A 27,557-nucleotide genomic window follows, 5' to 3' on the forward strand; every position below is an offset into this window, starting at 1 on the left:
CCAGCTTTACACCTAACAATGTCCTCAATCTATGAAACTACTGTATATTCAAGGTACGGTATGTCTGTATGCCTCTGTTGCTGAAATGAATAAAACAGTGTAATGTCAATATCTAGCTTCCAGTGTAATCATATATTATGTATGTAAACTATTATTCCACCTGCCACAGACTTCCATCTTCCATGAAATAATTATGACAAAAAAAGAAACAGCGGAGCCTTGAACGGAAATTAAAATGTGTCTCTTACAGTAAATGTGGCAACGCATATCTTCAATCTAAAAATAATAGTTTCTTTATGATTCACACCTTTTGAATGAGACAGTAGAGAGTTCCAGGTGCCATCAAATAAAAAAAGAACAAAATGTGTTACACAGTCCCATTAAATCCTTTTGGCTGAGAAACATATGGGAACATTTTATCAACATTTAAAGATACAAAAACAAATAATTTAAAGGCTTCCTGATTGACAGATGTCAGTTTTAGTCTACGATTCCTTCATATAGGCTCTTACCACACTGGGCAGAGAGGTCATTTAGGGAACTCTGCTGTGTGGAAGGATGGGCTCTTGTGAAGGTGGGCATCCAGAGTGGACTGTTTCCAAGTAAAGGAGGGGATCCTGGTATGTTGGGGGCAAGTGAACGGATTTGGTGGGCTGTGGAGGGGCTGGCTGAGGCTCCTGGGGAGGTGTTGCCGGTCTCTGGAACTCAGGTTCTTCAGTCTTGGCCACGCCACCTTGGATGTTGTCTCCCTGTGGTCGTGCACAGGGGGTTACGGTGGTGTCAGGCCTGGCAGGAGAGGAGAAAGAGAATCGCCCTGAGGTGGCACTGAGATCATTGGGCCGCCGCTCCTCCTCCTTGCCCTCCCCCTCTCTGTGGTACTGTTTGAGGCGGATGTGCCAGGCCAGGCTGCAGACCGCAGACACCGTCTTAAACTGGTGGATGACGTTCCTCGGGATGAAGTAAATGTCGTCGTCGCAGAGCTGGACGCGGACGTAGCGGATGCCCTCCCTCCTCAGCTGGTTGAGCTTGGCGTCGTCTACCCACTGGACACACTGCGGGAAGACAAACGGTGGTTTCAGGTTTAACATTTTAGCACGATCTGTAGTATAATAATCAGAAATAAAGATGTGACATGACACATCCTAATTGATTATGTATGAAAAGTCCAGATCTCACCTGAGACACTGGGGGCTCATACAGATCCAGCTGCAGCCTGTGGACCACTTCATTGAAGTCCCCAGCTTGGAAACACACGACGTCTTTGGTTATCCGAGGTCGGTTATTCCTGGAACGGATTACAAAACACACAGACATACTGATCTACATGTTACTATGTCCCTATGGTCTAGCGTGTGTCGGACAAACCAAACAACCCCTTAAAGGACCACTATGTAATATATTTACTGTAATAAATCATAAAATGAAAATGATGTTCATCAGAGATTAAGGAAACATACTGGCTTCTCTGGCAACAATGCTACAGCCAGTATGTCCTCTTTAGAAATTTACATTCCGGTCCAAAACATCCGTTTTTGTTTGGCCGGTGTGACCCCATCCACTGCCCATTTCAACACCTCGTTTCCACATATGAAACTAATTGTTACTCAATCTGCCCTCTGCAGCCACGGAAGAAAGCAAACCATCTGGATCAACAGTGATAACGTTAATGTTAGATTGTACCCGACCTGAAAAGACTCGGCACATCTCTCTGTGGTCCGTGTGCAGCTGGTTATCAAAGCAGCGAGTATTTGAGACAGACAGCCGGTGAAGTGATTCGAACTACTGCTGCTGGCCAGAGGATAACACGGTCGGGTCTAGAAGGTAACCCCCAAATTGTAGAAATGTGTCAGTCAAACCAGAGTAGCGGACGGGCCACGGCTCCGATGTTTTGAATTTGGACTACCGTTACCCATTTTAAACGCTAGTTGCCAGTGCTATATATTGTTCCTTTAAACAAGGAATATCAGAACTAAACTGCAATATGCACAGGCAATATGGATCATGCAACTGCAGAACATTATGCTGAAGCAAACCACGGTTCACCATCTTCATTCAAATTCCGTGGGATTGAGAAAGTCATGATGCCTACTAGAGGAGGTGATGTTTTAAAGACACTGGCCCAGAGGCAAATGTTTTGGATACACACACTGAACACTATGACACCAAGTCTTCAGCTTAAAATGCTTTTTAGGTTAGGACTATAATCTATAAACGTATAGACTACGAAGGTGACCACTGACCACGATGATACAGGATCATCTGTAAGACCAGCCTATAATTAAAAACGAATGAGGTATATTTACGTGTCTCCATATTGCCATCTAGTGTATGGTCTTAATAGTGAACTAATAACGGCTAGAAACAGTGTTTAGTGGAGCCCAGTACTGTATGTGATGGGGTTTGGATCAGATTCAACTATAGGTTATGCCTGTGATTGGTCCCTGTATCTAGAGCCATTAGAAAAGAAAAGTGATTGGTTCCAAAATAATTGGATCCAACACCCAGCTGGGTGTTAACTCTTCCCTTGTGTATATTACTGAACTGAATATGTTTACTCCAAACGCTCTGAAGAAGACTCCGTGCTGTGAGCCAAGTAAACAAGTGAAACGTTAGGAATTTCTCCTCCTTGATTTGGAAATCTGGGATGTGCTACTCTATCACATTTTTTATGCTTATTGGATTTTGGGTCTAGCACTCCACCGTGTATCCCATTGTTGAAGTGCAAGCTCTTTTACCAAAACATACTGTATACTCCTTCCTCATCACATACCATTATGTCACTGCAAACATTCATGTTTCCCAACATTTCTGTTAAAGCATATCAAAAGACACTCACCATTCTCCAAAGTGCACTGCCTTCAGTACCCCCACAGCAGCAGTGCTCTGCCAGTCAAAACTCTGGCCTACATGGTCAGCATGGGCCTTAGTCCGGTCCTCAAACAGAACCTCTCTGGGTTCACTGGCCCTCGGCAGGTAGTGCAGATTTTTGATCTCATTCATGGACCTAGACATAAAGATGGAAGGATGGGGGGGATAGGGAAAGAACAAGAAGAGACGGGTTTTCAGTCAGCACTTTCACAATCATGCCTCAAGTCATAATCACAACAATTATTGTTTATCATATGGATATGGAACTGTGTTTATGTAGTTCCTTTGCAGCTGGGGTTGTACCTTCGTCTTTTGAATGGAGACTTGGGCATGTCAGCAGTGGGTACCATTTGTTCCCCTGGTCGTACCCACATGATGGGCCCATCGTCACTCTGAGAGCGACAGTCCAGCTTCAGACTGGAGAGGCTTCCCCACGGTAGGGTCATCTGTGGTGACGCGCACACACACACACACACACACACACACACACACACACACACACACACACACACACACACACATTCATACACACAGCTGTGTTGGTCAGATAGTAGGTTTGTGATGCAACTAATGAACAACGTAATTGCAAGCCACCAAAATAATAACAAAATACTGTATATGATTTAGTTTATGCTGACATTATTGTTATGAAAAGTACAACAGACTGAACAGATGTTACAGCAATAACAATGAATCAGCAATGGGGTTATTATGGAGTGTGACACTTCTTTATGAGCTTCTTGAGTGAAACATACTGTATTCAGCATATTAAGTGACTCTGGCCTGAAGTTTAGAGGAGAACAGACAGATGATGGATGCACTAGGAGAGGAAATCACCAGAGGCCCCACGATACCATATTATCACGATACAATCTTATAGAGTGCTCCAGGGATTACGTATTTTAGTAGGCCAACCCGGAAGTTAGCATCGCCCTGGTTTCCCTCGACAAAAAGCCATTGGGATTGTTTCATTGGGTTTTGGATTATTGCAGAAAATAAACTCTGTGGCAAACACACGTTTATGATATTTACACGTTTTGTTCCGTAAAATAATCTTCACGAATGAACACCACTTTTATGATTTTTAAATGCAATCGCCAGAAGTAAAAAACTAACGTTAGGCTATAAACAAACTACACCACGGTTGCATGAGCACGAGTAAACACAATGAGGAGGTAAAGGAGGACGAGTCGGCGTGATGACGTTTAGTAGTCTCATTTAGCCACTTGTTAGCAACCGTCTTTTTTAAGAGACATAAAGGCTTCAAAATTCACGAGTGGGATATTTACTGATGTATTTTATATTGTAGAACAAAACTTTAAAGTCTCTTCAGTTTGTGTTAACCACAGACCTTATTTCAGGCATCTATCTAAAAACCCATTGACTTCTTGATGAGGGGAACCGGAAGTGCTAAAATGCTAACTCATTTCCAGGTTTTAGGACTCATTCCTGTAGCACTCTATTACGATTTATTACCTTTTTTCAACTGCAAATTATGCAGTTTGTCAACAGCGGTCTTATCTAGTAAGATACAGTTTTCACTCCGTTCATCTCAGAGTTTTCATTCACATATCTTGAGGTCAGAGGTCAAGGGAACCCTTTGGAGATGGTCATGCCAGTTTTTCCCAAGGCTTATTGAAAGAGGCTGGGACACGGTCTTGAGTTATGGGGTATGACACATGCACAATGTAAGTGAAGCTGCGGACGTGCGTTGCTATTGGCTCAATTTTGGCGAGGGCGGACAGGGCATGTGTTGTACCCCAATAATATGACGCGATGATGACGTGTGACATCCTCTTTTCACCCTCCTTGGTTTTTCCTTAGCAAACTTTTGCAAAACTTTGGAACATTATTTGGCGTTCTTCCCGACAAGCTAACATGACATGGTTGGTACCAATGGGTTTATTTGGTTTTGTAGTTTCATATGTTACCAGTATCTTCACTCTACCTTTAAAACCCCCGACAACCTCTGAAAGACAGAATAGCAGCCGGATTGTCAAGATGTTAATAGTCTATATAATAAAAGATAAATACTTGACGTTCATGTTTCAATACAATATTGCCATGCAAAATATCACGATGCTATGCTCTACTTATTTTTTCACCCACCCCTAGGATGCTCTGCGAGTTTAAATCATCCAATCAGGTGGCAGCCAGAGCAGAAACATTTCTGTTCCAGCCAGGTTGCCATGGTGTGGTTCAGTACATAATGCTGATGCTACAAAAACTTTACTGCTGTGTGAGTCCAAACTTTCCCCTCCAATATGGTCCTTAGACTATTTATAAAAATATTATTATTATATTTTAAAAGTGAATCTTGCTCTGACCTTGAGAAAGGGTGACTCTTCCAGCATGTCAAGGAACTCTGGGAAATAGTCTCCAACTTCCTCGTCCACAGCTCCCACCAAGCTGATCTGCCTCATGGGTCCGGACCGGTAGGTTCCTGAACAGTAAGTCCGGCTCACCTACAGAAGGACAAGAGAAACAGTTTGTCATTCAATGTGTCCCATTCGAATCTACACACTCATTGTATCCGTACTATATACACAGTAGTATACTCTATATCTATTTTCTTATATATCTACAAGATAGATTTCTAATGCTGTACCGAAACATCCTCACTTCCTTGGCGTTGTCATCACCGCTCCGAGGAAGCAGTATGCAACTTACAATATTATATGTTAATATATGTTTGTCTGACATAATCCTTTAAGCTGGAGGTAGAATTTGCACTCGCACCACAGGGGAGTGGCTGTGACGAAGCTACAGCAGCACATTGTGCCTAACGGATCCTTTTTACTCTGAAAATCCACACACATTCACACTGATGGATTCCTTACATGCTTATGAGTGTGTCCAGGAGATAAGCTGCAGACCACAGCCTATGAGTTTTAAACTATTATATGTAGATGCCTTCTTCTTTACAAAGGAACTCAAAGCTACCACGGTGAAGGTAACATAGAAAATATGCCAGACTGTAATCATTGGTTTTAAGGCTATGAATCTGCATAATGTTATTATCCTGGTATGTGAACAGTGCTGGGAATATAATATGTTTTTATCAGACAGTGTGCAGTTTTATGTACAGCACTGACCCAGCAAACTGCAGTAGATATACAACGAGGCATTTTAGTGCAATCACTCTGCTTTCAAAGCATCAGTGTATTCTCTCTTCAGTATTGAAATGACCAAACTAGGTCTACTTTGCCGACATACTGTAAGCATAGAACCACTGAGCTCTGTCTGTCCTCTGCAGATCTATAGTAACATCACACATGGAGGAATCCTGGCTCACTCTGTCTCCTCTCTGCCATCTTTCTCAGGCAGTGAGTGTGGGTAATGGCGACTCCATTATATCTCTGTAAAAACTGGGAAAACTTGGCACCAGCACGGGTTTCAGATTTTATAGAGTGTACTTTGGACTGAGTCAACTACTGGGTGGCGAACAGTCCTACATTTACTGTACTGGGAACTTCTTTTTATGCCCTAAACACACTACAGTCAGGTCGTTGTTGTTTTTTAACACATGTCATCTAATCCACTATTATCCAAGGATCTAATTTACTAATTTATATTATTTTTAGTCACTTAACCCATTTGCGCCCAAAGACTATATTTAGTATGAGGAGGAAAAATGCCACAACATTTTTTCTGATTGGTCTAAATCCATGAATCGATGTTGATACTGTGTTTCCTGCTTCAGCCTCCTGACCGCGGTCAGAAGGAACAGGGGAGACAACGGAGTTTTGGTCGGAGACAATATTGTTACTCTCTGCGGAGCACCATCTATTCAGTCAGCAGCAGGAAACGACACGGGAAACCTCTGTTGGTCTGGAGGAGCTGCAGCATTTATTTCTGCACAAACGTCCACTGTACATTCACTAGATATTCAGTGTGTAGTGTGCGCCCATGCACGTGAGAGTGGCACGAGAGAGCGAGTGAGAACGAGCACGAAGTGTGAGTGAGGGCAGGCAGGCAGAGGATCAGAGACTTTGGTCCTGGAGACCAAAGCTACGGTCTCCCCTGTGTCTTCTGACTGCAGTCGGGAGGCTGGAGCAGGAAGAGTTAACACTGTTACAACAGACGAGCTTCACTAGATAGAACTCTGCGGTTTTGATGCTCCTGTGTAGTTTGTGTTGGAACAGCGTAGCCATACGGGAGCGCGCATGAGACACCGACCGGCAATGATTTATAAGAGTGCAAGAAGTTACATACGGTACCTTTAATAGGACAACTTTGATTTTTTTTTTTTTTTTTTTTTAAAATCACACTTATCAATGGTCAAAGTCTGGATTTTTGAAAAATGAGGAAAAACACTAAAATTGTGTTTATTATATGTCTTCCATATGAAATATTTTTTTCTCACTGCATATATGTGCATATCTTTGATATTAAACTTGTCATGAGTTCATAGATACCATCATAGATCATAGATGCTTGATTGTGCTCCTTGTAGTCTCTGAGATACAGCCATTTTCTTATCATACTATATTTAGTCTTTGGGCACATGGGACTACTGTTTTTTCAGAAATGGTAGAAAATGCCCTAGAATAAGCAGGAAGTTTTCTAATTTCCAGTACACACATTTGAGGGCCTCCTATCTGAATTAGTTTCAATGCACTTTCTGGAAGTATGTCTGTTTGCTTCTATAAACTGTGCTTCTATAGGTGTTTGAAGTAGGCCTTGAACTTTTAACCTCCTGATCTGCTGGGCTGTCACGACGGGTCAGAGGAGAGATGGAGAGAAAATGTCTGACAAGAAAAAGTACAGTGCACAGCACGTAACAGATTCAGCACAGATTCATCCAGGGACATTCTCTCTTTGATTCCATGTTTCACAACTATCAGGTCAGCAACAGTATCTAGCCGTTCACCACTGTTCACCACTATCCTCTGCACCGTCTCCACTCTCACTGTGAGGCGGTTCAATGAACATTTCTTCCACATCCACATCTTCTGATTGAAATAGTTCAATTAACAGCTGTACATTGTACTTGTTTTCTTGTGAGCCATTTTCTCTCTATCTGTACTCTGACCCGAGTCATAAGACCCCATTTTCTGACATTTTATAGACTAAACAATCATATTAATTGATGATGAAAAATAGTTGTTAGTTGCAGCCCTAATTTAAACCAAATCCAAAAAAGAAGCTGACCAACACCAAATGGCCACTGCTCTCATCAGAAGCTATGATCTGTGAATCTTGTTGTGATAAAAGTGCAGTTGTTGAGTACAAAGACCACTTGCCTCTTTACATACCTGAGAGTGAAAGTTGGCAATGGTGGTGGTCTCGATGTCTTTCTTGCCCAGTATCTCCATCTTGACTGGTGTGTTGGGGAAGTTGAAGGCGAAGTAGTCCAGGAAGTCAGGTAAGAAGGCGGCCGCACTGTGCACCACTGCCAAGGCGTATGCGGCTGCACCTCGAGGCTTCTCAGCGAAGGCCAACTCCAGAAACTCCTGGGCGAAGCATTCCATCTCAGCCGGGCTGAGCCGCGCTATCTCATCAGCATAAGCGTGCAGAACTAACCCCCCGCCGTTGGCTTGCCTTTCCTCGTGCATGAAGCGTCCGCACCAAGTGCCCGTCTGCAGGCAGGAGCTGCGGATGTAGTGGTCTTGGTGGGAGAGGAAGGAGGCGTGTCCGGGTTTGAGAGCGTGGAGGTGGGGTTGGTAGTTAGCGTCTCTGCCAGCCGGGCGATTGCTTTCGTGCTTCACGGTAGCAGGCAGAGGCGGATCAGGGCGGACGGGCAGGGTGAGATCTGCCCCGAGCCCTGCACACACAGTCTGAACCGCTTTGTTGTGCATGTACCGGACTTTCTTCTTGGCAACGTGCTCACCCTCACGGTGCTTCTTCTTCTTCTTTTTCTTCTTCAGGAGATATTCCTCCAGTGTTAGAGACTTGACGTTGTCAATGTGGGGCCTTGGCTCTGCAGGTACAGGGATAAGTAGAAGTCAGAGGGGCATGGTGCACGTACAAAGTGGAGGGGAAGTTGAAGTTTGCTCTGTGACCTTGCTGAACGCTACATCTGATTATTTTCTAAATAATGCATAATTCATTAATTAGCATGCAATGGCTTCCCACACTAACAACATTATTGTGCAGGAGTTATCAAACTTATCTGTTATTAGCAAGGCCGGCTTAAGGCATAAGCCATATAGGCGGTTGCCTTGGGCGCAACCTTCTGGGGGAGGCTACTGGTCACCCTCTAAAAATAATAATAATAATAATAATAATAATAATAATAATAATAAAAATAATAATAATAATAATAATTAAAAACAATAAATGCCGGTGGGCGCCCTTAATCATTTTCTGCATTGAGGTAACAAATTAAAAAAAGAAAGAAAGAAAGAAAGAAAGAAAGAAAGAAAGAAATACACTTTTCACACCTGTAACTCTCTTTCTCACTTTCTCATCTGCCCGCTGCTGTTATTTGTTTAGTGTAAATTGCAGTGAAACTGACTAAACACTTTTAAGCCAAAAATATTAGGGACCAAAAGTTACAGTTATTTATGAAAATAAAAATCTTAATTTGTGTCTTAAAACAATTGTGATGTCTGATGTGTGTTGCGGTTTACGAGGCTAGGGTTAGAGTTAGAGTTCTTTGGGGTTGAATCCTAACCCTGATGGTACGTGTCCACAGAGGCGTTTTTTATTGCGAGGGATCGCCTCACTTCCCAGCATTGGACTTGATGGGCTGCACACACAAGGCACTCGGCACCTGATTGGACGAACGCTTTCTCTCGTGGGCTGCTGCTCACAGCTTTCAAACCAGAACCAACATGGCTGCTTTTTTGTAAACTGTCTTCTCTTATATGACGGAAATAGTTCACCGAAATGTGTTTCTGAAAACATTTTATGCGAGAAATAAGCCGTGCAGTTGCTGAATCCGTCTTTATTTTAGATCGACAGCAGTTAGTTTAAATTTTCTAGGGAGTTTCCAGAGGCGGAGAGTCACGCCAGAAGCCCCTCGATTTGCATAAAGTAGCCTAGACCTCAACTTTATGCAAATGAGGAGCTGCCAACGCGACGCCCCGTCTCTCGAATCGCGCCGCCGCGCTACCAGAATGCATTGCACGGCTGCTTACATAGACAATGAATGGGAGGCGTGGAAAGGACGGAGGCTGTGGACATGAGCCATAACCCTAGAGCAGCGTCGCCGCCATAGACTCTAAATCTGAATGTCATCTAGGGCACCAAAAAGATGATTATTTGTCATGCACCCTCAATTGACTTACACTGGACTGCAGACCACAAATTTATAGGAATTTGGGGGCATTATATATCTATTTACTTCTTTATAATGGCTCCATTGTACAGTGTGCCTCTCCTGTTAGAGAACAGGTAAAAGTTACTGAAACCTGGTAACCAAAACACGCCTTTCACTTACTGTTAGGTATTAAAGCAGCAGTAGGTAGAACTGGAGCAAACATGATTAAAAAAGTTATTTTCATAAAACTTTCACAGACCGGAGGAAAACAACTAATCAGAACCGAGCTGGAGCCTTGCCGTCTCTGAGCAGCTGTTTACAGCTAAACCATGCACTACAAGATGATTCTGAGAACATCTGAGGAGAGAAATAGGCATTACAGTAACAGAATATCGATTCATATTTGATCAGCGCTGCCTAGTTTGACCGTTTGATCAGAGTTTACGAGTGATTGACAGCTGCCTCCGTTGAATGAACAGCCAATAGGAACGCTCTCTCTCTGAAATGACCTGTGATTGGCCAAAGTCTCCCGTCACGGGCTAGATGTTCTAAAGCCTGAAAACAGAACCATGAGGAGGAGCAGAAGTCCAGTTTTCTCTCAGAACACTTGAATTACAATATGCTGAAAGGTTATTATGGGATTTTTGCCCAATGATGTCAAAAACATTCTGCCTACTGCAGCTTTAAGATAGGTGAGTAAAATCCAAAATGCCTAACAAAATAGGTTTGTTGTTCAGTTTATCTGTCATGCACATACACAAGCACCAACACACAGGGCAGGAAGAACATGAGTCACCTCTTGCAACTTGTCAATGACTTGTGTTGTCCCTGGACACCCCTATGGGGATATCTAAAAACAGATATCCATTATTTAATAAGATTTGGACATGCAGAAAATAATAAAACTCACCCTTCTTTTTCTTCAAGTTCACATTGGCCTCTGTGTTTTCCTTCTTGAGCTTCAGCTTCAGGTCTTTGTCCCGGGTCTTCTCGTGGACATCCTGAGGTTTGGCCTTGACCAGGTTGAGAGGCGGTATCGTGAAGAGCGCAGCTGGCTGCGGAGGAACCGCGAGCTTCTTCTGCAGCTGCTCTGGTACGTTCCGCGGCGGAGGAGATGGAGGTACAGTCGGGTTCTTTGTACCGTTGGTGAGACTGTGACCGTGGTGGTGGTGATGGTGATGGTGGTGGTGGTGGCTGTGCAGGACATGTTTCTCCGCGCTGAACTTGTGGGGTTTCGGGTTGTGTTGCAGCTGATGCGGCTGCTGGCTCCACTGCTCGGCGGGTTGGTGCTGCTGGTGCTGCTGGTGGTGGTTGTGATGGTGCTGCTGGTGGTGATGGAGATTCACTTTCTTCGCTTCTTTCACACACTTCTCCCGTTTGTCAGCCGACGGCGACAGCTCCCTCTTCTTCTTCTTCCTCTTCTTCTCCTCTTTAATGAACCTGTCGAGACTGTCCCTCACCTGTTCTTCTTCTACTTTGGCTCTGAGCAGGTCGACTCGGGCTGCCATCTTTGCACGTAGGCTCGATTTAAAGGGGCTCGGGGGTTCCTACTGCGCAGGCGCCCGAACATGAAGCGTGTAGTCCTCCTGCCGTTAGTTTGTAGTTCATTTCGCTATCTCGGGTCTGTTGCGCACGCGTAACTTGCAAAGCTACATGGGAGTTTGAGTGTAATGTACTCTGACTGCATGCGACTTCGCACGCACTCACTTCTGTTCAGCTGACGTAATGGTTAATGTAACACAGCCACGAGAGGCAGAACTACCCAGTCTACACTAGTGAGACATGCTGTCAACGTGAAGGAGAACATACTGTTACTGTCATTCAGCTTCACAATGACACACTAGAGGTGTCAAACACCACTGACTTGTATTAAAGGTTAAGTTCACCATTTTTTCAAAGCTGCCCTAAAACATTAGTCAAGTCCCCATATGTACATTGAAACAGGTTTCTATCATTCTACTGGTGTAAACTGGTCATTAAGAGATCCCTTCCTGAAGCTTTCAATGTAAGTACTGGGGGACAAATGCAAAGTCCTCGTTCTGTGCAAAAATATATTTCAAAGTTTATAAATATGATGCTTCAGCAGGCTGAGTTAGACAAATCAAGTGAGCATCTTCCAGAGTATCCAAAGTATAGTAGTAGTAGTAGTAAAGTAGTTTAGGTACAAAACTCCTGCTATCTCTCACTGCAGCTGAACACAGAAACACTGTCTATACTAAAGAAACTGACACATAAACTAAGAATGTGTATTTGCACAAAAGGAGGACTGGGGACTTAAATTGGAAACAACCTTTTAATAGGCAGAATCAGACCGGAATTAATGGGATAAATGATAGCAACAAGCAAAACCTGTTTCAATCCCGAGCTGCAACGATTAATTTATTAGTTGTCAACTATTAAATGAAACGCCAGCTAGCTATTTCAATTAAGTGGTTTGAGTAATTTTTTTAAGAAAAAAAATAATCTAAATTCTCTGATTCCAGCTTCTTAAATGTGAATATTTCATGGTTTCTTTACACCCCTATGACCGTAAACACCATTTTCGGACATTTTCCAGACCTAACAACTAATCAATTAATCGAGAAAATAATGAACAGATTGATTGACAATGAAAATAATCGTTAAATATAGCCCTAGTTCATATGGACGCCTGACTTAGGAAAAACTTGAAAAATTGGGTCTTTTAAGAGCATCTGTGGTGGCAGTCAAAGACATTTAGAAACAGTAATATTGCAGTGGCACACCTACAGTACCAATATAAACTGTACAAGAGGTAAAAACTTCTGAATCTTGTAACAGGCCTATAATTGTTTTACTTACAAAAATTAAGTGCAGGATCAACAGGATATAGTCACTGCACTAAATCCACAACAAAAAAACAAAAACACTTGAATCATGTTTATTCAGTAAACCTTTATTTATCAGTGCATGAACAGAATGCCATGACCACATTATTTCTTTTCACCCATTTTATATCATTTTCCTCTCGGCTCCCTTAAAAAAATAATGAAACGATTTACAGAGGATTCTTCTTTTCTGCATGAAGGCAAATATTTATACAGGTGCTGTACAATTTATAAACATTTCCAACTACCATGATGTCAAAACTAAAAGTCTTTTTTAATATATTTATATATGTTGGAGCAATGCAAGGCCACAGTATCATACATGGTAATGGCATGAACAGTAAATAATACAGTAGCCCATCGTATCAACAATAAAGTGGACAATAAATTAGTAAGCGGTCTCACAGACCAATAGATGCATGTGTTACTGCCGTACATCCCTAAACAGGCTGATGGAGGGGGTGGGGTGGGGTGGGGGGGGGAGAGGAGGGGGGTAGGGGAACGGTTCGAGCAATGACTCGGATGTGAATAGCAGTTAATGAACCACTAGATGTCTCTGTACTCCACGGTAGCAACATTTAAACAACACCAAATTTTGTCTTCAGAACAGGGCACAGCTGATCCCAATACATTTTATATATATATATATATATATATATATATATATATATTACTGAAATTTAATTAAATTTAAGTCCCCCAGATGACATTGTATGTGAATTGTATTACATTACTACATTTTCTCATCTGGGAAAATGCATCCATGAAATGAATACATTTTTCAATTAAATAAATTTCAGTAATTAGTAAGTAATTAATTTCAAATAGGACTCCCACATAACCAGTCAAGCCATTTTCACATTATGCACTGTGTGCAACCACTAATGGGATATTGTGATGACTTCCCCTATTTGTGTGGATAATTAACTGCATTCTTAGGGAGTCTGGTTTTATTTACATACTATTTTTCCTCACATTATGGGTTATGTACTTAATAAAAAAAATAGATTTGGAGGTTAGAACGAGGCGAAAGGATATGTTTTGTGCCTATATTTGTGATGATAAAAATACAAATTGTTATTATAAGTTGAAGGCAGAGGTCTCTTCTCTTCTTACAATCAAAGCTCTGTTAATTCAACTCATCTAAATGATGTGCCAATATATGTGTAATCGCTTTGTTAAATAATAATATATGTTTCAGATTATAGTCGATGCTACAGCGACGTCTAAAATACACAGGCCTACAAGTCAGCTTGTATACATACACACACACACACACACACACACACACACACACACACACACACACACACACACACATAGCCAGAGGACCTAAAATACAGAGGTGCTAACAGTAGACGACATTATGAATCAGGCTTGTGTGACCGTTTAACAGATCATAGAAATAGAATGTATAGATTTCATAGTGTTATTATTTTAGATGCCAATGCTTGTCTACACATTCTATTTCCATCATTAAGTCCACATTAAAAGTGAAATGACTCAGCGTGGATATGTGTACTAGGTTTTTGTTTACATATAATTTCAATAAATTACATTATGCTTTATTATTAACACACATGTAACAAACATTAGAACTATAACCACAAGTATCTGGTCTGCTGATTGATGCATATAAAGCTCCGGGGTGGTCTGTCCACCCTCTGGTAAGCTAATGGGGTCAAAGAGTCTTCTCATGTGCTAAATACAGTTCACAACTCTAGTCGGGCTCTCCAAAAAAACAGACAGTAGAAGACGCTCTGTCACCCTTTAAGAGAAACTCACCCGCTTCACTTTCTAGTGCATCCGTCAGTGACAGCGACAGTGTATCTATCTCGCCAGGAAGAAAAGCTGAGTGACTGCGTGAATATGTCTTAAACCTTCATAGTGACAAAAAGAAAAAAAAGAGCAGGATCCTTCATGGAGGCGGGTAGACGGGGAGAACGCTTCATCCCGTTACCCACAAACAGTCTCACAGTGAGTGCAATACGGAGCAGCTTCTTTAGAACCGGAGTCTCTGATTGGCACAAAATAGACTTCATCTGCACTATCCTGTTAATAGCACGCGTGTCAGATCAGACATCTTGATGCAGCTTGATGCAAACTGACCGACCCGAGGCAAACTGGGTGAAAAACAAAACAAAAAAGCAATGAGAAGCTATGTTGCTGGTTACACAGTGATCTGCTTTGTTCGAGATTGCTAAAAAGTAAAAACTAAAAATCCTTCCAATTCTGAATGTCCATCTTTCAGAGGCTCAGCTTTTTCTTCATACACGCAGGAGGACGTCAGACATCCGCGTACGTTGTGTCCACCTGGGACTGGATCTTGGCAGAACTGGGAACTTTCCACGGACCGGGGGTGATGGGAGCCTTCTTGCTGGTGCTGGTCCCGTTGCAACTGGGGTCCTGGATGCTACTGCTTGAACCTCTGGGATCCTTCCTGTTCGCTTCTTCGGTTGGCCCGTGGTGCTTGCTTTCCCGATATTCCCCCTTCTCTTTCCGACTCCTCCGGTTCAGGGTGCCGCTATCAGGATCCGACCCTGCCCTGTCCCTGTGGGATTTCTGTGCCGCTGCCTCTTGCTCGGCCCTTTTGCTCTTCTTGTGGCGCTCGCCGGTCCCCGAGCTTTTGTCTCCGCTCTCCCCCCTCTCCTGCCAGTAGGCTGCATCCTCCTCCTTGTGCCTCCCTTCTCCAGAGGTGACGCCGGGCTGTTGGCCAGCTGGACGCCTGGGGCTTTGGGGCTCCTCCAGGTTCTTTAAAGGCACAGCAGGGTCATGATCCCTCTTGGAGCTCTTCCTGGGGCTAGAGGAACGGTGGTCTCTCTGCCCTTGAGCTTTTCTGTCTTTTCTCACATCCTCCAGTGATCCGCCGTGTCCTCGCTCGGTTTTCCTGGGGCTCTGACAGCGCTCTTCGTGATCCGCCCGGCCGTCAGCGTTTCTCTTGGGACTAGCAGGCTTGGAGTTGTTCCTGCCTGGTTTTCTGGTCTGGGTGCCGGGGCTGGTGGTACGCTTGTGGTCGTGGTGAGAGAGCTGCTGTCCTCTTGATCTGTTCGCCTGCCCAGCACCGGGGGACCCGGGTGCCCTGGGATCCCCCCCAGAGAACTCATCAGGGGCGGTCATTTTAGGTGAAGATGGGGACAGTTCCGAGGTAGAGAGGGAGACAGAGGATGGAGAGGCCGGAGACGAGTGCCCGTCAGATACAGAAAGTCTGGGAAAGCTTGAGGTTGGAATGGTTACTTTGTCCTTTGAACCTGAGAAACAAGCAATGGGAAGTAAGATGTACGCACTCTAAGGATCTGCATAAGCTAAAATATCCCTTACATGGGATACTTCGCACATTCAACAAAAATTTAAGATAATTAAATTAGGGCTGTCAATCGATTTAAAGGATTTAATCGTGATTAATCGTAAATTAATAGCACATTTTTTATCTGTTCAAAATATACCTTAAAGAGAGATTTGTCAAGTATTTAATACTCTTATCAACATGGGAGTGGGCAAATATGCTGCTTTATGTAAAAGTATGTATATATTTACGATGGGAAATCAATTAATGACACAAAACAATGACAGATATTGTCCAGAAACCCTCACAGGTACTGCATTTAGCATAAAACAATATGCTCAAATTATAACATGGCAAACTGCAGCCCAACAGGCAACAACAGCTGTCAGTGTGTCAGTGTGCTGACTTGACTATGACTTGCCCCAAACTGCATGTGATTATCATAAAGTGGGCATGTCTATAAAGGGGAGACTCGTGGGTATCCATAGAACCCATTTACATTCACTGATCTGGAGGTCAGAGGTCAAGGGACCCATTTGAAAATGCCATTTTTTCTCACCAAAATTTAGCCCAAGTTTGCGTTATTTAACCTCCTTCACGAGAAGCTAGTATGTGTATGTTTGGTACCTATGGATTCCTTAGGTTAGTCTAGTTTCTTATGATGCCAAAATCTTCAGTCTAGCTTTAAAACTGAGCCCGCTACAACATAAAAATCGCAAGTTCCATTAATGCACTAAAGAAATTTGTGGTGTTAAAACGAATTTGCATTAACGCGTTATTGTGTTCACTTTGACAGCCCTAAATTAAATATCTCATGCAACAGAAGCACAATATCCTCACATTGTGAAAAAAATATGTCCACCTTGCTCGCTTTCTGTAATAACCCTCTGTAATATCCCGCTAAATATTTGCCTTGTTTGAGATATTCATCAGCCATCAATGGAAAAGATGATAGTGTTCACCCAACACTGACGTTTCAATTTCCCCCCCGAGCTGATAAGAATTGCGCAGCTGTGATTGAGAGCAGATATATGCGGCAGAGAACCAGAGAGAGAAAAAAAGAGTGATGGACTTTGTGGTGCTGAAATGAGCTTTTGGATTTCTAGGAGCGACAACTCGTAGAAATTCATTCTAATGTGGCCTTTGGATTGAAAGGTTGATGCCAGTGAATGCACACAGATCCTTTCGCCACTTGTCACTCACTGATCAGTATCTAGTTCAGGGTTTTTTCCTCCAGGATGTGGTGTGTGTTCAGTGGCATCACAGCTTTTTGCAATACCCTTAAAATCTTGCAGAGCTCTGAAGCCTCCCAGCAGCTCCTGCAGGTCTGCTTGTTCTTCTAGGACTCACTGCTTTGGTTCAGCCCTCCAGGGGGAAGAGTAACTCTGCTAACTGATCTATGTCCGATTGATCATGGGGGATGAAGGAAGGGGACAGAGAGCGACATTTAAATCTGGGAGATGAATCACTTTGAGAGGAGAGGTCAAAGGCAAAAGTACAAGGTTTACCAAGGTTATTAGGGACAGACCAAGAAAAGCAGTGAGGCCTTTAGTGATGCTCTGGTTTCATGTAGAAGCACAGGGTGGAAGAAGAGTTCAGACCTATAGGAGGAAAAGATAAATAGGTAGAAATAGACGGCCGTGCCAGTGCAGAAAACAGGAGCAGATACAGAGCTTGATCCAGATAGAAGTAGAATGACAGGAGAGAAAGGTCGAGAAGCTGGCAACACATGCATGAGAATAAAGAAACTCAGCACCCTGCTGCTATCAAGCATATCCATACAGAAGCTTCTATGGTTAATATGCTATAGTGTAGATCTATGTGCAGTGGTAACAATGCGTGCGCATGCATGCAGCTGTCACTCACTGTGATCCGGGACCAAGCCCTGGCCGGGTCGAAGCAGCAGGTGAACTTTGCTGCCTCCTGCTTGGATCAGCTCAATAGCCCGAGTGTGTGTGATGCCCTGGGTGGCCTCGCCGTTGATCTCCACTATCTGATCTCCAACCTGTGGTGCAGATATAATCCGTTCTTACATGTTACAAGCGGGGGGTTCTTTCAAAATGTACTAAGCAAGAGTAAGTGCATTTTCTGTTCTTTCCAGTGTTCTTTTGCAGTGTGCAGTGTCCGGTTCTGAAAAGTGAAGCGGAAGTGTCTTAAACTGTCATTCTTTCTACCAGCCAGCAGGGGGCGACTCCCCTGGTTGTATAGAAGTCTGTGAGAAAATGAGCCTACTTAGTTTATGGTCTCAATCACTAGTTTCAAGTCTTATTCAATACAGCATGATGTTCATTTAGTAAATTATGGTCCCATTTAGAGTCAAATAGACCATAAAGCAGGGGCTGCTTTAGGGCGGGGCTACCTTGTGATTGACAGGTCGCTACCACGGCGTTGTCCGGTCTGGGAGTTGTCCGTGTTTTCATCTTACTACTTTAACCCTTTCACGGTGTGTTTTTAGCTCATGAAGGTTAATTTTAACATTTTGGTTGCCTAAAAATGTCTTATTCAGCATTCGGTTGTTCTTAGCTCCACCCTCTTGTGTCACTTCTGGTTGCACATAACCAAGATGGCGACGGCCAAAAACCAAGATGGCAAAAGCCAAACTGTCAAACTCGAGGCCTCAAAACGACAGTCCACAAACCAATGGGGGACGTCATGGTGACTGCGTTCTTGATTCTTTTGAGTGAGACCGGAGGTTTTAACCTGCGAGACACGCCTCCCCTCAGGGCGCGGGAGAGTTGAAGGTGCGACGGAGTGGGAGAGACAAAAGAAAATACTGGATGAGGTGAAAGGGACAGGTTTATTTGGCCCGCTTATCAACACGGTCAGCAGTTGGAGCTGCAGCAGAGCACACAAGTCACAGAGGCAGTTAAGGTATTTTAAAGGGATAGTTCGGGTGTTTTGAAGTGGGGTTGCATTAGGTACTTATCCATAGTCAGTGTATTACCTACAGTGGATGACCGTCAACACACCCCCAGTTTGGAGAAACAGACAGGAGTTACCGTACGGAAGCAAAGCAATGTACTGCTGTGGACAGGGCCGGCAGCAAAACACATTTTAGCCATCTAAAAGAAAGGCTCACCTAAAAATTTCTGTTTAAGTGTAGGCTATATTTAGAATATTTTCACCGGTTCACCTCGCCGTCAGACAGCGCTGATGGGAAACTGAAGCCGTTGTATCCATCTACGCTCTCACCAAGGCAACCAGACTCCATTGAAAAAACTTGGCAGAACACGGGGGTTGCTGGTCTGCCGCTGCCTCCATCTGTTAGTTTGTTTGTGTTATTGTGTGACTTTGGTGAATCCGAACTAACCAAGGTGAGGTGAAATTACTGTGGAGTCTGGTTGCTTTGGTGAGAGCATAGATAACTTCATCAGTTGCCCTTTGGAAACATAGACTGTATAGCTGTCTCATGGCAAGGTAAACCTACAAAAACATTCGAAATATAGCGTATACACTGATATTGATTTTTTTTAGGTGAGCATTTCTTTTAGGTGGCTAAAATACATTTTGCTGCCGGCCCCGTCCACATTAGTACGTTGCTTTGTTTTCGTGCGGTAACTCCTGTCTGCTTCTCCACACTGGGGGCGTGTCGACCGTCATCTACTGTAGACAATACACTGACTATGTACTGATGTATGTACCTCATACAACCCCTCTTCAAAACACCCAAACTATACCTTTAAAACCATTATCGCCCGATTGCCCCAATTTGTGTAAGAAATCGTACTCCTTTACTGAGTCACAACTCTGTAAAATCTGAACACACAGACATGATGCACATATTTTCAGTGTGACTTACACTTAAGGATATCATTATCTGATGTCCATCACGTATAAAGTCTGTTAATCCGCATAGCAACCATAGAAAAAAAGACGCTCCATCAAAATCGTTTCAAGTTTTCTTCAATATCAAAGTGATCCAGTGTTAATTGCCTGAACATCAAGGAGTACATTGCAAACAGTAACTACTAGTAGTTAATTCGGCATACTTTTAATAATGGTGCCACACAAATTCTAGCTGACCGCAAACAAACCCACTCCATGGCAACATTATACTTCCTGTCTACATCCTCCAAAGCACCAAATTATGGGCACTGTAGCTCCAAAACTTAGAGCATGATTATCCCCCAAATAGAAATAAGACAAAAATATTATAATAAAAGGGTAGAAAATCCAATCATTTTAACTTTGGGTGCAGTTGTGTTGATTTTGTCTGCGGAGGGCCCACAGTGTCAGACTTTGAAAACCCCAAAGTAAGACCTATCAATAGTGCCAAGTAGTATTTCCCAGTTTATTAAAAAAAAAAAAAAAACCTCACATGTATCCTGCCGTCTTTAAGAGCAGGTCCGTCCTCAGCCAGTCGCAGGATAAACAGGCCCATGTTGTACTCCTTCCCTCCTCTCAGACTGAAGCCGAAGCCCCGCTGGCTGCGGTCCAGCTCCACCACAAAACAGCCCTGTAGTTCACAGACGAGAATACAAGCTTTTGAGACTGGGGCACTTCTTGACAAACATGCCATAAAGGTTACAGGCTGGTTGATATATATTTTAGTCCAGTGAACTAAAAGGACAACCCTCAGATTAAGAATGTACTGTATTAAACTGGCACCAGAGCAGAATGAGTCAATTAGAAGCGTCATGTACTGAGAAACACATAATAATGTTGGCTATGGTCTTACCTGCTTAGAGCCTGACAGGCCAAGTGTTCCCATCTCTATTGGTGGGAAAGAGTTCCTCACCTCAGTGTCACCGTTCCTACCCCATAAAAGACCAAACACACACACATTATAATGTGACTGTAGATTTGAAATATATTTAGTCATGTTTTAAAGGGGACATATTTAGCTAATTTTCAGGTGCATAGTTGCATTTTGGGTTTCTACTGAAACATGTTTACATGCTTTATTTCAATCAATCAATTATTTTTCTCATACTGTCTGTCTGAATATACCTGTATTCACCCTCCGTTTTAGTGCGTGTCTCTTTAAGACCCCTTCCTGAAGACAGGAAGGTGAGCCAAATCTGATTGGCTTGTCGAATCACATGTTTTCTGATCTAGGCAGCCCACAAAAAAAACCCAATTAATTTTTATTTTGTTTTAGTTTTGACTTTTCGATTTCATTCTAGTTTAGCTTTCGTTAGTTTTCAGAGTGTGTTTGCTAGTTTTAGTTTTTCAGAAAGGTTTAGTTTTAGTTTTACGGTAGTTTTAGTTTTTGTTTGGGCCACTTCTAATGTCTCAGAAGTATGTAGCTATATAAATACAAAACACATGGTTGGAGAACTGTGTAGGAATGACCATAATGTTTAATGTTTAATCTTCCCGCTACTTTAGTGAAGCAATTGCACCATCTCCTGGAGGGTCAAGTCTGTTCAATTTATGTGGTTAGATGTTACGAGAGTTAACGGAAATTCATGCCGTCTCCTTTTTTCAGTGGTGATATATTATAGCTGAAAACCTCAAACTGAAATGAATTTACGTTCGTTCGTATTTTATTCGTTTTTAACCCAGGCAATATAGTTTCAGTTTTTCTTAAAGGATATAGCTTTTATTTAGTTTCACTTTACTAAAAATATTTTCCACTGCTTATTTTTGTTAAGTTTCGGTTTCAGTTGGTGGGCACTCCAGATACCCAAATGGATGTGCACAAGCACTGAAAAAGCAGGTTGTTCATGATATGTCCCCTTTATAACAATATGGCACAATATCTCTTCTTGAGATGAGAATTGAATGTCAGCACATAAATAGCATTTGAAAAAGTCTTAACAGTCTGGAGAAACAATAAAAGAAAAATTATTACAAGGTTCAATTTCAGCATGTGTTTCCATACGATCTGTGGGGAAACTTGTGCCTAAAAGTGTATGCAGTCAGTACTGTGCTATGTATAATCTTCCACCATCTTGTATGTGTCATGTTGGCAGTAATGCCTGTGTGTGAGCTACAGCACATATTGAAGAGAGCAGAGAATAGGTCTCGTTCTCCTCCCCTTCTGCTGTGTCCAGTATGATCCACACACTGCCACGCCTATATCACAGCAGCGGGAGCCTCTTTCTGTTGCTTTTTATTATACAACACAGATCTATGTAAATCCTTTAGAGAGCCATGTTTCTCATACAGGAAGATAACGGGGGCATACTTTAATGCTTCGCAGAGCTCATTACAATGTCTTTGTAGGAACTTGGCTGTGCTGACACGCTATCTAAAAGAGTCTAGGCCTTCTCAGCAGCTCTGGCGTGGAGCGGAGTTTACACACTTCATGCAGCCGAGCTGACAGCCTCAGCTCATATCCAACCCGGGCTGACCCAGGGCATGCGTTGGAGATTAGACGCAGAGGGAGGCAGGGCGCTGCCGAGGAATGGACAGAGGGCTAAATGAGGAGAAGGGGGAACACATGCTGATATAGGCAGCGAAACGGAGCGGGTGAGGGCGAAAAATTATGCTGCTGCGGCAACGGATTAAAAAAAAGTCTGACACAGGTAATCTTGTTTAAAAAGGAAGATCAAAGAGGAAGAGAGACTCTCTGTTAATGGGCCTCTTTTTCTTTGCTTCGCCATCCAAACAGTGACCACGGGGGGGATTTTCTGTCTTTCTGGATAACAAGGACCACAAGAGATGCTAATGGGCCACATCGTAGCACAAACCAGAGCCTGCTTTGAGAGGATTTAGGGCTGATTTGTGGTTCAAGTGGCAGGACCTGTATTAGACTTAGTCTCCGGTGGACTCAGTGTTTGAGAGGGACGCTGGAAAGCTTGAGTGAATGCTTGCATGTGTGTATATATTCGTGTACCTGTCTGGATAGCTGGGAGGCTGTTGGCCCATAGCTCTGTGTTGCGCCGAAGGGCTCTGCTTGGCTGAATTTGTTCCAGATGGAGGAGCGCTGTCTGTGAAAACACAACACACCCATTTAGTACGAGGCGCAGATCTTGTGCATCTGCTACTGAACGCCACAAAGCAAATCTGTGCATCAACATCCCTGATATCTTATTCCCAGAAAAATACTCCTGATATTCTTTGTGGAAATCAGCTTCACAGGACTGAGACCTACCATCTTCAGGCACAACAGTGAGGGTGACAGCATTGCCGGCGTCCTTGATGAGCTGGACGATATCGTTGTGAGACAGCTCCATGATGGACAGGCCGTTGACAGCAGAGATACGGTCTCCCACCTTCATCTGACCTATGCGGTCTGTAGGGCTGCCCTCAATAATACGGCCAATCTTGTGAGGTATGACTGAAACAGGGAAACACAGACATGACAACCTGGGCTTTTTTTTTTTTTATCTGAGCAGCACTGAGTCAGTAACCCCAAATCAAGATAGCATTTTTAAATTCAGCATTGTACAGTCTTTCGGAGTCACTGGGATCAATAGGATACATGGCTCCACTGTAAAAACATGGAATGAAATGGTACAGGATATTATCTGATATACAGTATGCCTATTTACAAAATTTAATTCATTGAATGATGTCCTTACATTTGAAAAAAACAAACAAACAGACAAAATGGTGAAAAACAAGACTACAACCAAGCCAGCTGTGTGAGGCTAGGACTCGACATAGCAGTGCTGTGAGCTAAATGCTAACGTCAACATGCTAACAGTGTTTACTTACTGATGTTTAACATGTTTAATGCTTAAAGGGGACATATCATGAAGAACTCACTGTTTCAGTGCTTGTGCACACACACTTGGGTATCTGGAGTTCCTACCAACCCACAAACTGTGATTTAAGACGACCCAGTCAGTTTTCTGTGGGCTTCCAAGATCAGAAAACATGTGATTGAACAAGCCATTCAGGTTCAGCTCCCCTTCCTATGTCACATGCAGGATCATTAGATCATACCGCCCCCCCATCTAAGTATCTCCACCCACAACTTGAGAACTACCTTTGCAAAGGTGCACCATATATTTCTCGCAACCTAATCAGAGCAGACTGGGCTTTTTTGGGAGGGGGGTTTAAAGAGACAGGCACTAAAACGGAGCGTTTTAGACAGAGGGTGATTATAGATATATTCAGACAAACAGTACGAGAAAAATAATGTGTTTTTAACATTAAAACATGTTCTAGTAGAAACCCAAAATAACCCAAAGGCCTCCTGCTTGGATCAGCTCAATAGCCCGAGTGTGTGTGATGCCCTGGGTGGCCTCGCCGTTGATCTCCACTATCTGATCTCCAACCTGTGGTGCAGATATAATCCTTTCTTACATGTTACAAGCGGGGGGTTCTTTCAAAATGTACTAAGCAAGAGTAAGTGCATTTTCTGTTCTTTCCAGTGTTCTTTTGCAGTGTGCAGTGTCCGGTTCTGAAAAGTGAAGCGGAAGTGTCTTAAACTGTCATTCTTTCTACCAGCCAGCAGGGGGCGACTCCTCTGGTTGTATAGAAGTCTGTGAGAAAATGAGCCTACTTAGTTTATGGTCTCAATCACTAGTTTCAAGTCTTCTTCAATACAGCATGATGTTCATTTAGTAAATGATGGTCCCATTTAGAGTCAGACAGACCAGAAAAGCAGGGGATGCTTTAGGGCGGGGCTACCTTGTGATTGACAGGTCGCTACCACGGTGTTGTCCGGTCTGGGAGTTGTCTCTGTTTTCGTCTTACCACTTTAACCCTTTCACAGTGGGTTTTCAGTTCATGACAGTTAATTTTAATATTTTCGTTGCCTAAAAATGTCTTATTCAGTGTTCGGTTTTACTTAGCTCCACCCTCTCATGTCACTTCTGGTTGCAAAAAACCAAGAAGGCTACAGCTAAAATGCCAAACACTTCAAAACGCTTCGCTCCAAAACGGCAGTCCACAAACCAATGGGTGACGTCACGGTGACTACGTCTACTTCTGATATACAGTCTATGCTAACTTTTGGGGACAGAGCTTTCAGTGTGACAGCCCCCCCCCCCCTTACCCTCTGGAACTCTCTCCCCATAGGAGCTCCGCAACCCCCCATCTCTGGACAGCTTCAAAAGACTTCTCAAAACCCACCTCTTCACCAAGGCCTATGGCCTCTAGCTACTGCTATGTTCAGTTTGTTGTGTTTATTTATGTCTATGTTAAGCGTCCTTGGGCTTCTTGAAAGGCGCTATATAAATCCAAGTTATTATTATTATTATTATTATGCTAGCACTAAACCTAAAGTACAGCTGAATCTGTTGGGAATGCCATGAGTTTTGAAGGTCACAAACCAAAGACAAACTAACATTTTGATGGCGCTAAAACGCGAATGGCCCTCTCTAGAGCCAGTGTTTGGTTTGTCCGTTCTGGGCTACTGTAGAAACATGGCGGCCGGCTTCATGCAGAGGACCTGCTCCCCATGTAGATATAAACGGCTCATACTAAGCTAACGATAACACAGCGATTCTTATTTATTAATATTATATTCCATTTCTGCCAACAGATCCCCCTAATGTAACACACTGTTCCGTTAAGTCCTTAAATTACCTTATTTATTTTATATAACACTATTTTTCAAAAGGTTGTATATAAGATGTGTTTTTCTTAATGTCTGACCTCCAGGTGGGGGCTTGTTCTTCGACGTGAGGATGACAAAGCCGAAGCCCTCGTTGTCTTTGCGCTGCAGAGTGACGTCAAAGCACTCCGGTCGAGAGGACTGAGCGGGCTGGACTGCGTTCGGAGCGTCTGCACGAGGCATCTTGGGGGAACTGTTGACCAGGGCGGACGCTACCTGCTGGGGCTGCTGACCGTTCTCCTCCTCCTCGCCATCTGACAAATGACACAGAAACATGAGGGGGATTGCTTACAGGAACAGCTCCTCTCAATAGGTTACAGAATCCCATCAATCTAGTGATGATACTGGTACGTCTATCCATCGAGGGTCAGCTCAGATGGTAAATGACATTACAATTCGTCACTTTCACCAACATAAATGTTTATTTTGAGCTGACATACACTTTAATCCGTGAGCATTTATTCATCAAAATGTTCCCAATTTGTTTTCAGATCCTTCCAAAAAGAATCCAAAGCACAGCGGCTTTATTGAAGATAGCCTCTTTGCTGCATTTATTGCACACATGAAATACAAGACTGCCATCTCTACACTTGAGATGAAAGCCCTTTACAATTTGCTATTCATATGACACGCTGATCTACCTCCATCTCTCTTCATTTTAGTTCGCTTTGCTGACTCCCCGTTTTGTCAGCCGGCATCAGGGAATCTCTCTCTAAAGCCCTGCTTTGAAAGCATAAACCCCTACATGATTGATGCTTAATTTCTGCGACTCGATCAAAGCTGTTGTTGCAATACATCACATCCAAAGTCATTTCAAAAAGTGCTGCTACTATTCACGGGGTGGTTATTTGTGGGGGTAAACAAGCCTGAATGCAGAAGGGCTTTGTGCTGTTGAAAAAGAAAACTCAGCATATTCTTTTTTTTCGGTTTCATCCTTTGAGATGTAAATCAACTCTACCAGCTGATCTAATCTTCACTGGCCTTCAAACAGCTCCCATCAGCCTCGGCAGATAAACACAGAGCAAAGCCACTTTTGCAGTTTTCTATTTTGGTGGGTGAAAATACTTCATTCACTTTCCTGTCATTAAAGTAAACACGGCATCCTCTTTCAAAACTTTACTTTTCTATTCAGGAAAGTGTCTGCATAGAATAACATCCTACAGTAAAAGTCAATTTTGACTGAACTTCATTTATCCGGATTTATCCGCCAGGAAGTCACCCAGAACAAATTTAAAAGGATTAGATTTTAAAAATCCCAGATCAAAGCTTCTGCTCAGAGGTCCTCCTCCAGCATACGGATCTAAACACAAGGAGTAAAAGCAAGAAGTCGTGCTTAAAAGCACTGAGTGCTCTCAGAGAAACGTAGAGCCCATTATTCAAAAGCAGACTCTACCCGAGTGTGTCAGTTTCCTGCGGACTGTGAGCATGACTTGGCCGTTACGGGCAGCGTTGGTCATCAACTCCAGCACTTGTTTGTGGGATTTGCCCTTCACTGGCACGCCGTCTATACAGAGCAGCTCATCCCCCGCCCGCAGGCGCCCGTCCTTCTCAGCGGCACCGAGCGGCACGATGGCACCGATGTACACCTGTGGAAGCAAGGGGATACGAGAGAAACAGCTTGACACAAGCATGAGGATTGACTGGCATTATGGTAAATAATCACTTGAAATTCTTTAACCCCTACGAGACCCACTTAGAACTGTGTTTGTCTTTTTTAGGGGGGTTCAGGGGGTATTTAGGGGAGATAGCAGGTCAGCAGTAGATGTCAAATAGAAGTGGTGTACATCATCTGAAAGCTGGAACCTGAAGATTAATTTCAGATGCAGCTCAACACTGTGTGTCAAGTTGTTCCAGTCATGAATCAGAAATAAACATGAATTAATTAAAATAAATTGT

The 27,557-nt window shown here is 43.1% G+C and overlaps 2 protein-coding genes and 1 long non-coding RNA gene across 6 annotated transcripts in view; 1 reads left to right on the plus strand and 2 right to left on the minus strand.

The window, feature by feature from the left end:
- Nucleotides 1-270: 270 nt before the first annotated feature.
- Nucleotides 271-11,662, minus strand: LOC119489216 (lysine-specific demethylase 9). Its single transcript, XM_037771395.1, has 7 exons — nucleotides 10,986-11,662; nucleotides 8,127-8,791; nucleotides 5,196-5,333; nucleotides 3,172-3,314; nucleotides 2,837-3,004; nucleotides 1,177-1,285; nucleotides 271-1,052 (listed from the first exon to the last, which is right to left on the minus strand). Exons 1-7 carry the CDS (start codon nucleotides 11,581-11,583, stop codon nucleotides 534-536), a joined length of 2,340 nt encoding a protein of 779 aa, XP_037627323.1. The 5' UTR covers nucleotides 11,584-11,662; the 3' UTR covers nucleotides 271-533.
- Nucleotides 11,052-27,061, plus strand: LOC119489232. The gene is made up of 4 exons (XR_005207134.1): nucleotides 11,052-11,168; nucleotides 23,226-23,426; nucleotides 25,709-26,040; nucleotides 26,153-27,061. It is a non-coding gene; the product is annotated as an uncharacterized LOC119489232 (long non-coding RNA).
- magi3a (membrane associated guanylate kinase, WW and PDZ domain containing 3a) overlaps nucleotides 14,225-27,557 on the minus strand; it is a 185,266-nt gene continuing 171,933 nt past the window's right edge. For 3 of the 4 annotated variants that reach the window (XM_037771389.1, XM_037771390.1, XM_037771391.1), the window contains 8 exons: nucleotides 27,055-27,247; nucleotides 25,703-25,915; nucleotides 23,247-23,432; nucleotides 22,989-23,082; nucleotides 20,883-20,958; nucleotides 20,523-20,660; nucleotides 18,071-18,209; nucleotides 14,225-16,169 (listed from right to left, as the gene is read on the minus strand). In XM_037771389.1, coding sequence (XP_037627317.1) covers nucleotides 15,208-16,169; nucleotides 18,071-18,209; nucleotides 20,523-20,660; nucleotides 20,883-20,958; nucleotides 22,989-23,082; nucleotides 23,247-23,432; nucleotides 25,703-25,915; nucleotides 27,055-27,247 — 2,001 coding nt within the window. In that variant the 3' untranslated portion in view covers nucleotides 14,225-15,207. Of the gene's footprint in view, nucleotides 16,170-17,712; nucleotides 17,806-18,070; nucleotides 18,210-20,522; nucleotides 20,661-20,882; nucleotides 20,959-22,988; nucleotides 23,083-23,246; nucleotides 23,433-25,702; nucleotides 25,916-27,054; nucleotides 27,248-27,557 lie in introns of all 4 variants that reach the window. The other variant, XM_037771392.1, reaches the window with a different exon arrangement.

Source organism: Sebastes umbrosus, chromosome 6 (assembly GCF_015220745.1).
Source record: "Sebastes umbrosus isolate fSebUmb1 chromosome 6, fSebUmb1.pri, whole genome shotgun sequence".
Classification (NCBI taxonomy): Eukaryota; Metazoa; Chordata; class Actinopteri; order Perciformes; family Sebastidae; genus Sebastes; species Sebastes umbrosus.

What these genes read in the sequence shown, in the direction of transcription:
- LOC119489216 (XM_037771395.1), bottom strand. Translation starts at nt 11,583, where the DNA reads ATGGCAGCCCGAGTCGACCTGCTCAGAGCCAAAGTAGAAGAAGAACAG. An exon ending in GAACTTGAAGAAAAAGAAGG is followed by an intron (nt 8,792 to 10,985) that starts GTGAGTTTTATT and finishes CTGTACCTGCAG; the next exon opens with AGCCAAGGCCCCACATTGAC. An exon ending in TTGCCAACTTTCACTCTCAG is followed by an intron (nt 5,334 to 8,126) that starts GTATGTAAAGAG and finishes GTCCTTCTGTAG; the next exon opens with GTGAGCCGGACTTACTGTTC.